The following is a 9,965-nucleotide window of genomic DNA, read 5'->3' as shown; positions in this document are numbered from 1 at the left end:
CGGGCGGGACGGACGGACGGACGGATAGACAGACAGACAGCGCGGGGAGGGTCCGCTCCTCTCATCTGGGCGCTGCAGGGCAGAGCCGCCTGGCTGCTGGGAAATCACCGCCCCGAGCGGGGAGAGCCCCGGCCTGAGGGGGGCTGCGGCCATCCGCTGGACACCAGGGGCTGTGGGTGCCCGACGTGGCATAAACAAATGCGAATGTGTTACATGTGAGCGGTTGTGACCTCTGTGAATGCAGGGGCAGAAAGCCGGCAGCCGCTTTGCTTGCTCTCATGCCTGTCTTTAATGTCAGCGTTAATAAGGGCATTTGTCGCCACAGCCACCAAAGAGTAATCGAAGTTTGGCCTGTGTTGTAATGTTAAACACACATTGCATTCGAATCCCTCGAAACATGCTCTTGGACACAAATCCTTTACAGGTACAGACGAAGCAGAGACACAAGTAGCAAAACATAGTCCTTGTAGCCACTTGTTCTGCAAGTGGCATCGTGGAACGTTGTACGAGACATTTTCCAAGTGCCGAAGGGGATCTACTGGGCTCCCCACTATCATTTGCTTCAATAAAAGATTTGGCAGCTTCTCTATAACAGTAGTTGAAACTATTGCCAAAGCCTTAATATTTGAGCTTTGGGGTTTTTTTTAACCTGTTATTAATCACAATGTATTCAGTAAGACTGTCAGGTGGAAGAGTGCATCTGTTGAGCTCTGTCAATTAGTCACCCCCACAGTCTTCATAACATGCAGAGTGAATCTTGCCCGTGCATGCCATCTTTATTAAGAAGGGACTCACTTTTGCTCTAAGGTAATCATAACTTTCACTAGAAATAACTTTCAAATTAATTAACCCACATATGGGTTGAGCTGGCTTCAGAAAAAAGAGCTCTGACATAGCTCACCCAGAGACTATACCAAACTTTGGAAGTCTTACTTGCCTCGTGACCCATCCAACCTTGACCTCTGCCTGCAGTTCTCCTTTCCCTCTTTTTCATGCAAGGGATAAAACTCATGTAGTCCTGCAAAGTACTACCTCAGGCCTTCTCCTGATGGGATCCTGTGAAGTAGGTTTAATTAGGCACAATTTAGTGAGCAGCTGCATCAGGCTATAGGGTTGTAAAAAGGTTGAAATCACAGTGCTGTTTTCTAATTAAGGACCTCTTGAATGCAGTAGGCAGCAACCAGAATCCCCCACTACAGTTAGTGTTTTGTTACTCCTCTGTTATAGGGGCAGAATTGGTCCAAGACTGGATTTTCCACGCAGCAGCAGTCTCATTTATGACAAAAAAAAGGTCTACATGATAGCTAAAGACATGGCATGTCTTGTGATAAGAAAACTGTAAGATTTTTCTGTAGCACACATTTTGCCACATTTTGAAAAGGTAAGATTTACTAATTGACTTTAGAGTGCAATATCTAAAATATGGAAAATATCAGTGTTTTGATATAAACTTGCCCTTTAAGGGAACAGGAGACTAGTAAAAGTGTAAAGTGTTTGGCCTGAAACATGGATCAGAAGGAAACAAGAGCACTGTATGTAGGTAAGGTAAATATTTTTGTTATTTACAGTATCAGTTACAATGAAGAGGTTGGGAAAAATGTTTCAAGTTACAAAGTAGTAAATAGTAAATACAAAATAATCTGTGAAGTACTGCTGTTACTAGTGTTGGATTACAGACTATTTCATAGTTCCGTTGGGTTCCTATTGTTATCTCTGTAGTCACACTTGGAGACTTCAAACACAGTATAGGAAAACAGGGCAAATATTAACAGATAAATACAGCCACCTCAGCTAGAGAGAGTTTGTCATTGAGGAGGAGTATAAGGAATTTCACAGAATCTTTCCTAATTGGCTTATCAGTCTGCATCTTGTTCATTTAGGCTTAAAAATATAAAATAAATAAATCTGAAAGGCGTTTTCTGCTAACTGCTGTCTTGTAGCGAAAATATAACACATGAAATAATTTCTCTCAGAGAAGCATAGGTATAGTATGGGGTACTTCTCCCCCCAAAACTCATTATTCCAAAAAGAGAGTGATGCAGAGAGTAAGGTTAGGAATAAAAATGAAAGTCACAACAAGTATTGGATGTGTTCCTCTTGGGTACAGTGAGTAAAGTTTCTTGGCTCAATGGTACTTGTTGAACACCTTTCACTAGAATTTGAATCCACTCAGAATTCAAATGTGGCACTAAAAGCTGTTTAAATGATAACTCATTCCGTAATAGTCCTCCACTGCTTGGAAAAATGACCGTTTCGTGGGTTCTGAATCACCTCCGTCTGGTGGAAATGATGCTTTACTGCAGAGCTGGAAGGGAGGTGCCTCAAGACAAATCCAAAGCAGTGCAGCAAATGTTACTGGTGACTCAGTGGATCTCTGTTTTCTCTCTTGAGGGCCAAATAGTGTTTTTATGCAAGTCCCAAAGGACAGCAGAGCATGCAGTCACCATGTCCTTAAAAGAATATCAGGAGTTAGCTCCAAAACTCACCTACTGAAATCTAAACCCTCTTATTTTCTTTTTCACAATAGGAAAGAAGTTCTTGTTGCCTTTTTATGAAGTTAATTGTCCTTTTCTGCTTGCTTGTTTGCATCTCCTGGCATACATGCAGGGCAGGTCCCTGGCTGTTCCTACTTGTGCCTGGCTGCATATGTGCCATGGAGCCATGGATGCTGGGCTCTTCTGTACTGTATAGACCACATAGCTGTGGCAGAGAAATAGGATGGCACATGACACTACACAGAATTAAAAGTTAAATGATGCTTTATTGTTGTTCTGGGGATCTAGATGCTGCTGATAAAGGAAGTGCCATTTAAATGATATCTAAATCTAAATTTATGGGCCCATAACCATTAGAATACATACTTAATTGCTTGAACAGAAGAATATTTTCCACTCTGTCTTGTCCCAATCCATACTGGGTGATTATGTGGCAGCTCTTTAAATCTCTGTTTGTCTCTTAGTTAAAGTCGCAAAGTATTCTAATTCACACACGGTCCTAAATCCTGTTGTTCTAATTAATCTTGGTGTATTCATAAGTCTTATAAGTTTCTTTGGAGTGGATTTCTATGCAATTAAAATTTCTTGTTGTTTCTTTAGTGTGGTTAAAGATTAGAAACACTCACTGCTGTTATAACCTAACTATACAAATTGTGTAAGTTAAACACCTTTTGACCTTGCCATTAATATAAATTCAGAGCACATGTTTAATATTCATCCTCAGTTCCTCGTAGGAGTATTTTGAAAAGAAATCCAATGTGTACTTTAAACTGGAGTAATAAACACTGTTTATTTATCAGATTGTTTTCATCTCATTTCCTGAACTAAACAGCTAAAGTCTGTTTGCACTCCTGACATTGCAAGTCTCACTAGCTGATCCAAGAGAACATCTGTCAGCTTGTTTTCAAGACTGGACACTGCAGAATAAAAGAAGAGGTGGGAGGAGAAATAAGACTTTCACAAACACATCAGTTCAAACAAAGTGAGAACTTTCTCAGCTGTCTTCATAAGCCAGGCAAGCTGTGCCCTAGAAATAGACTTTTAAGGACAATTTCTTTCTCTTTCCTCCATCCCCTAATAGTAACTGAAAAGCAGAAGTTATTTTTCTTTTTTGTGCTGCTGAAACTGATGCCAGTAAATAATCTTTGGAAATGTTAATGAATCCAAACATCTATTCAATAAATGCTCTGAAAGTACACTGAAAGCAAATTTAAAAATCCGGAGCTTTTTCTCCTCTAACATGTATTCAGCTATTCTGAACTCATTGCATTTGGCACAGGAGAAAAAAGGTAGGCTTTTGGCACAGAGACAGGATGATCTGAAGGAAATGCCACAGCCTGCTCTGTTCTTCACTCCCTTTCCAGCCAAAAGAACAGTTTGTGTTAGTATGTTTAAGGAGAGGAAATTGAGACTGTTAATAACAGAACTGGCCTAGAAATCATATGCTATAAATTTTGCCACGTCTTAACAGGCTTTTTCTAGTTGTGGAAGGGGGAATTGTATCTCAGATTTTATCGTTAAGTTATTCTGCAGTCAAAAGATAAGTGTATATTTGAGCAGGTGTTTGGGAACACAATAAGAATTTCTTTTTTTATTGGAAAATGCTGATTCATAAAAATGAAAAGTGTCCAGAGGAACAAAGCAAGATGACTTGTGTTTTGAAGAGCTGTTCGATGTGTGATGGTGTTTAAAAGGAGACAAGGGTAAGTCAAAATATATGTTTGAAGAGGGAAAAACAGAGAAGGAAAGAAGGAAAGAAAAGACTCCTTTGGTTTTTTCCTACATGAAATCCAAGGAGTAAAATTTCAGGCTTTCTTCCTGAGCTGTAGGAGACAATTCCAATTCTCTGATCTTTGTGATAAAGAGCAGGATTAGGCTTTGATGGTTTTGTGTTGTAGGTAAATATTCTATCTACACTGCAAAATTCAGTTTTCTTATATAGTATTAGAAGCTTTTGGTTTTTTGCAGGAGGAAAAAGACAGGAAAGGTCAAACCCACCTAGGGGTGCAGGTTTCCTGCTTTGCAGCCTCCTCACGTTGCTGCACTGGGCAAGCTCAGGTGGCTTCTGAGGGAGCTTGGGAGGGCTCGGCAGAGCTAAGGCAGAGTCACTGCTCAGCAGAATACCAAAGTCTGTAGTTCTCTAAAAATACTGATCTACTGATCCTTACCTCCTGCTGGCCTCCAAAGAGAGAGCAGTGACAACAGCTATTATCAGTTCAGTATGTGTAGGGCTATCTGAAAGAAAGAGGAATCTCCTTCAAGTCAAACCACGCTTTTGTGGGTTCTTCAGACAAGACAGGCCCACACTGCATCTGCTCTAGCTCATAGATTTGTGTGTGTGTGATTTGAATTTGTGGAACCAGCAGTCACATGGAAGTGGTTGTGAGTCATAGAAACTCCTTATTCTAGTCATAAATAGCTACAGTGAATCGGAGGAAAAAACATACAAATGTAAATGGGATTTTTCTTCTTTCCGCTCCATGTGCTGCTTTGCTGTTGAACAACTGCCTAGAACTTCAAATAGCTTAATCTCAGCTGATGTATCCCTGTGAATATACATATCCTGCAACATCCTGCTCATCAAAAAGGACAGTGCATTAAAGAGGAATTAATTTATATAGAATGAGTTAAAGGAGTCACTTTAAGATGTTTTGTACTTGGTTGCATTTCACCTTAGGACGCTCTTAATGAACTGCCAGAATCAACCTAGAAGGTTAGTTCACAGTAGAGTGAAAATAAAGTCAGCTTATTAGCCTTCAGAAGACCATAAAGTAATAAACAGACATTATGATTAAGAATGTACCTTGTCTCACAAGCCTAATTTCATCTACAATAGAATAATAGGTCTTGTAGACTGTGTAAAAAGCTGTGGGTGTCATATAACTACATACTGATACTACTAAAATCTTTGATAATATTTTTGTAAGCAAAAATTGAAATTACAATCTGTGTGAAACTTCAAAATGCACAACTTCTTGAAATCCTGCTGTCCAAATAGCCGTCAGTCTTTCAAAGTCCATCAGAAATTATGCTGGATGCTTCCATAGGAACATATCTTTTGTCCAGCCCTGTTGGTATGGTTTCTGCAGCTGAGCGCAAGACAAAAAAATAGAAAAATTGAAATTTAAAATTATTTCTTTAAATGGAGAAGTTTTCCCAGTAAATAAGATGCAATTCAGTAAGAACAACTGTAGAGTGCTACACTTTGACACAAGTAATGAGCAATCCGGTAGTGAAACAGGGACTGACTGGCTCAGTACATTTCCCCATGTAAGTTTTCAAGCTTACGAGAGACCCCACCACCTCACCCCTCATGTTTCCTCTTTCCTCACTGCTTGTAAGGTCTCATTTGGAATTCAGTGCCCAGATTTGCATTTACTGCTTAAAAAGTAGTACATGAATCAGTTGGAGAGAATCCACAAGAGTGTAACATCATTAGAGCTTTCTAAATATGACTTAAAGCTAAGCTTTAAAGACCTGAAATTGTTTGGTCTAGGGCAAAAAAAACCAGAAAAGGGGCATGATAAGAGTATTCAAATATGTAAAAGGTTGCTGAAAGAGAGTAACAAGCTGTTATTTGTGTTCACTGTGGTAGCTTGAGGAAAAAAAAGACTCAAAATGCTCCTAGGGAACTTTAGGGCTGGTATTACAAAGATCGTCTTCAGTATAAAGGGACTGGTATTTTCAAATATAAAGATAGCAAAGGACTGGAACTGAGTTTGTGGACAATATGTGGAATCTCTGTTTTTAAAGACCTTGTTTATAAGAAAGCTTACGTAGTTATTGTTCAGAAATTACTCTAGAAAGAACAGATCCTGTCTTGGATAGGTAGAATCTTGAACTCCCTTCCTACTTTATTTCTGATTGTGTCACCATAATGCAGACAATCAGTCTGATTAAAGAGTATATGATTGGATAGCAGAAGTCCTTAAATGAGTTCAGGAAGCCCACTCAGAATTTCAAGATAAAAGAAATAAAGAGATGGATTGGGATTAGAGATGAAGACGGATTCAGCTGGAGACTATTGCAGACCAGTAGTTTCAGTAGTGTGATAAAACCACAAGGCAAAAGCCAAAGAGAAATTCAGTGAGACTGAAAGTGAAAATGGTTGTACAGCTAGAGTCTGAGGTCTAGAGATGATCAGAGGATAAAGTGCTGAGGGTGGGGGAATCAAAGAGAAATATATAACAGATGGGAGGGTGGGGGAAATAGAAACATTTCCTCCAGATGGCATGTATTATCTCTTGGAAGGATTGGCAAGATTAGAGAATCTTGCCAAGATGAGGATACACCGTGAATAGAGCTATACTAACTGTGTTATATTAAATTCTATTCAGCAAGTAAGAAAGACTTTTTGTAAATTAGTTACTCTTTTAGAAGTGCAGATTCAATGTATTAATCCAACTTGCTCCCTTTGTGTTATCATTATTGGTATCACTCTGTATTCAGTATATAACTATGCATACTTTCTACAACATCCCAAAATCAACCTCCTTCTGTTTTCCATCTCTTCCCTATTTTTTTTATTTTCTTGATACCATCCCATTTAATGTGACTGGTTTTTTCCTTGTTGGCAGAGTAACAAGGTTCAGGGGCCTGCAGATTTTATGAATCTTTTTATGGTGGCTTGGCTTTGTGGAAGGATGGTGTGGATGTCACTGGATATCTGCCAATCTTTCTTTAAAAGGGTCTGCACAGTGGGTGCCAAGAGGGATGGGGATTGGAAGACTGAAACAGAACTGTAGAATTAATTACAGAAACAAATATAGAATTAATTCTAGAAATCAAACCTAAAAGTTAAAATTTATGAAGAAACCTTTCTTCTGTTTAATTCACGAAAGGACGAGTTGTTCAATTAAACTTGGAAAGAGTTAGGGGATTTACCATAAAAATGGTGCTTGCCTAGAGTATACGATGCTTTTCTCATCAAATTTTTCTAATTAAACAATCAGTCCAAAGAAAGATTGCTGAAGAAAGGTGGTTTTAGGAGTCTTTCCAACCTCAATTTTTAAAACTCCTGAGCATTTTCCTGGTTATGAATTTAAAAATGAATAACCTGTATTTGCGGGGTGTGTGTTTATGGTCTTCTTTGGGAATTGTGTTTTTGAACTTCCCTCTGTGAAATGAGGACTGGAAATTTGTTTTATTGTGGAATGGAAAGTCTCAAATTACTGCAGTAGTTAATGTCTGAAGAAAAATACCACATTTTCAAGGTTTGCCATAAAATTATAAGAGTTGGAAATTTTTGGTTAAGTTAGAGGCCTAAAACTTAAAGATAAGTAGGACTACTTCTGAGGAATTAAAGAAAAGGCAGCATAAGCACAATGAGGAAGATTATAAAGCAGCCTCAATTTTCCCTATGAAGACTGAATGATGGTAGAAGAAAGGAGCTAGCAGATCTCAAAAGCCAGGGTAGGGAGGTTGACAGGATGAGGGAAACCATAAAGAGGAGAATACGGGGACGAGCGTGGAAAAGATAAGGTCAGTCCAAAGGGCCAGTGTCCTCTCATTTATGGTGACTTAAAACAGATCCTTGGGAAAAAGTGAAGAAAGTGACACTTCCCATGGTAGATGGTGCTGCTGATGTGGAAGCAGAAGTTTGCTCACATCCCGCCACCATTACTGTTTTAAACTGGAGCTCTCAGCCCAACCCTGTGACTCAGAATAACTGAGTGAAAGGGCTGGACCACAGAGGTGGTTGTTACACCTTCTCACCCAAGCTATGGGCATTTTTATTAGCTTAGCCCTGGGAAATAATTGGCCAGAGCAAGTTAAGAAGACAGGTGTTACTGTTAGTCCGAGCTGTTTGCCACAGTGCTGCATTTGCTTACCCTGGCACGTTTCATGTGATGTCAGCACACAAAGAATGTTTCTGCAGATAAAGCAAACAGCAAATGATTTCATGAGCCTGTTTGTGACAGATGTGTGCAGTATGAAGAAACATTGTAGCACAAACTATAGTACTCCTCAAGATCATATTATTCCAGCTCATTAATCACTTTTCTCTGGTTTGTCTCCACAGATGACTATCTGTGAAAACTCACCAGTACTCACGACAAGGCTTTCTGCTTGCCACCCCCTCCACATAGAACCCTCTTGAAATTCTGTGAATCGTTATCAAAGCCACACTGAAAGACAGATGGGAGCTGTACCTCTTTCATGTCTGCTTCACACTCCTCTTCCATTTGGGGCAAAGGACTGCCTTGTATAGGAAATCTCCCACAGCGTTTCATGCTGAAAAAAAGGGTTTAATCAGTATTCTCACCAAATTGTTTTATCAGTGTGCTTTATCCAAATAAGTTAAAACCATCATGGCTTTTTTTGGTGATGACTGGGTAAAAGAAGAATAAATAATAGGCGCTCTAAATGAGAGGAATTTGCATAATGAAATTACTGAATCATATTGCTACAGTGAAATTGGAGCATAAAATGTGTTTGGAAATGTGCATATTTTAAGGGTATTTTTTTACGTGAGGGAGGAAAAAGAGGAGATGCTTGTCTTCTCTCCACTCCAAAGGACCCAAGGGAATGTATATTTACTGCTATCCCCAGGACTTCTGTGTGCTCCTGGCCCAGTCTTTGGAAAATTTTACTAGTCAAGGAGTCATGCATGCCTGTTTCCTCATCCTTTACTTGTCATGGAGCAGCTGCATTTCAGAGTTGTTAGGAAAGAGCACTGACTACATATGGAAGAGAACAAGATGAATATATCAGTATTTGCAGTTGAGATTAAATCTGAAAATAAACAAGTAATGTGATGTTTGTTGTTGCAAGGGAGAACAGGGTTTCAAAAATTCCCTCTCTAGTGGTGCAGACTCATAAAGCTTTTCCACAGACAAACCTTTTAATGTTGGACATTTTTGGCAGGTTGAGTTGCAAGGACAGTTCTTTTATGGTTCTGCCAGTTTCATGGTGTTCAGGAACAGCAGCAGTGAACCACTCAGGTCCCAAATGGAATGCACTTTTCTCCACTGGACTGCCATTCAGTCAGGTCAAAGAGCCGCAAGTTTCCAGTCCCACTTTCCCCAGACCTTCCTGCTATCCTTAGAGAAGAAAGAAGGCACTGCACTCTTAGTAGGATTAGGGTGAGCTTCAGTTTTCAAAGGCAGTAGATGAGGTGTTTGGTGTTACATGGTGCTACAAAAACATGGACAATTGAGAGGGGATGGAATTCCTCAGAACCAGGTAGCTGAAAATCCTAGAAACAGGCAAGTGGGATATTGCCAGCTGGAAGTCACTGCAGTGAAACAAACCCAGGACTGAAATAGCTTCTGCACTGAGGCATCTGGGTATCATTCCTGACCGTACATTGGCCTAAATCTTCTCTTCAGAAGATCTGAAGGAGATGAAGATTTAGTCATATTTTATATAGCGGTATAAGGATTGGAGAACTCATCCTGAAAGCAAGGAAAAGAACTGTGCGCCATTCTCACCCAGAGGGTGAGAGGAGCCCCTCCTGGCTCTCCATCT

At 39.7% G+C, this 9,965-nt stretch overlaps 1 protein-coding gene across 1 annotated transcript in view; it reads right to left on the bottom strand.

The window, feature by feature from the left end:
* HTRA3 (HtrA serine peptidase 3) overlaps positions 1-557 on the bottom strand; it is a 26,215-nt gene extending 25,658 nt beyond the window's left edge. The window contains exon 1 of the mRNA XM_008628659.2: positions 231-557. Within this exon, the coding sequence (XP_008626881.1) occupies positions 231-557 (327 nt within the window). The remainder of the gene's footprint in view (positions 1-230) is intronic.
* Between the last annotated feature and the right edge of the window lie 9,408 nt (positions 558-9,965).

Source organism: Corvus brachyrhynchos, unplaced genomic scaffold, assembly GCF_000691975.1.
Source record: "Corvus brachyrhynchos isolate BGI_N302 unplaced genomic scaffold, ASM69197v1 scaffold80, whole genome shotgun sequence".
In the NCBI taxonomy this organism is placed as follows: domain Eukaryota; kingdom Metazoa; phylum Chordata; class Aves; order Passeriformes; family Corvidae; genus Corvus; species Corvus brachyrhynchos.
The sequence above is the reverse complement of the archived record's forward strand: the minus strand, read 5'-3'. Positions and strand labels throughout refer to the sequence as shown.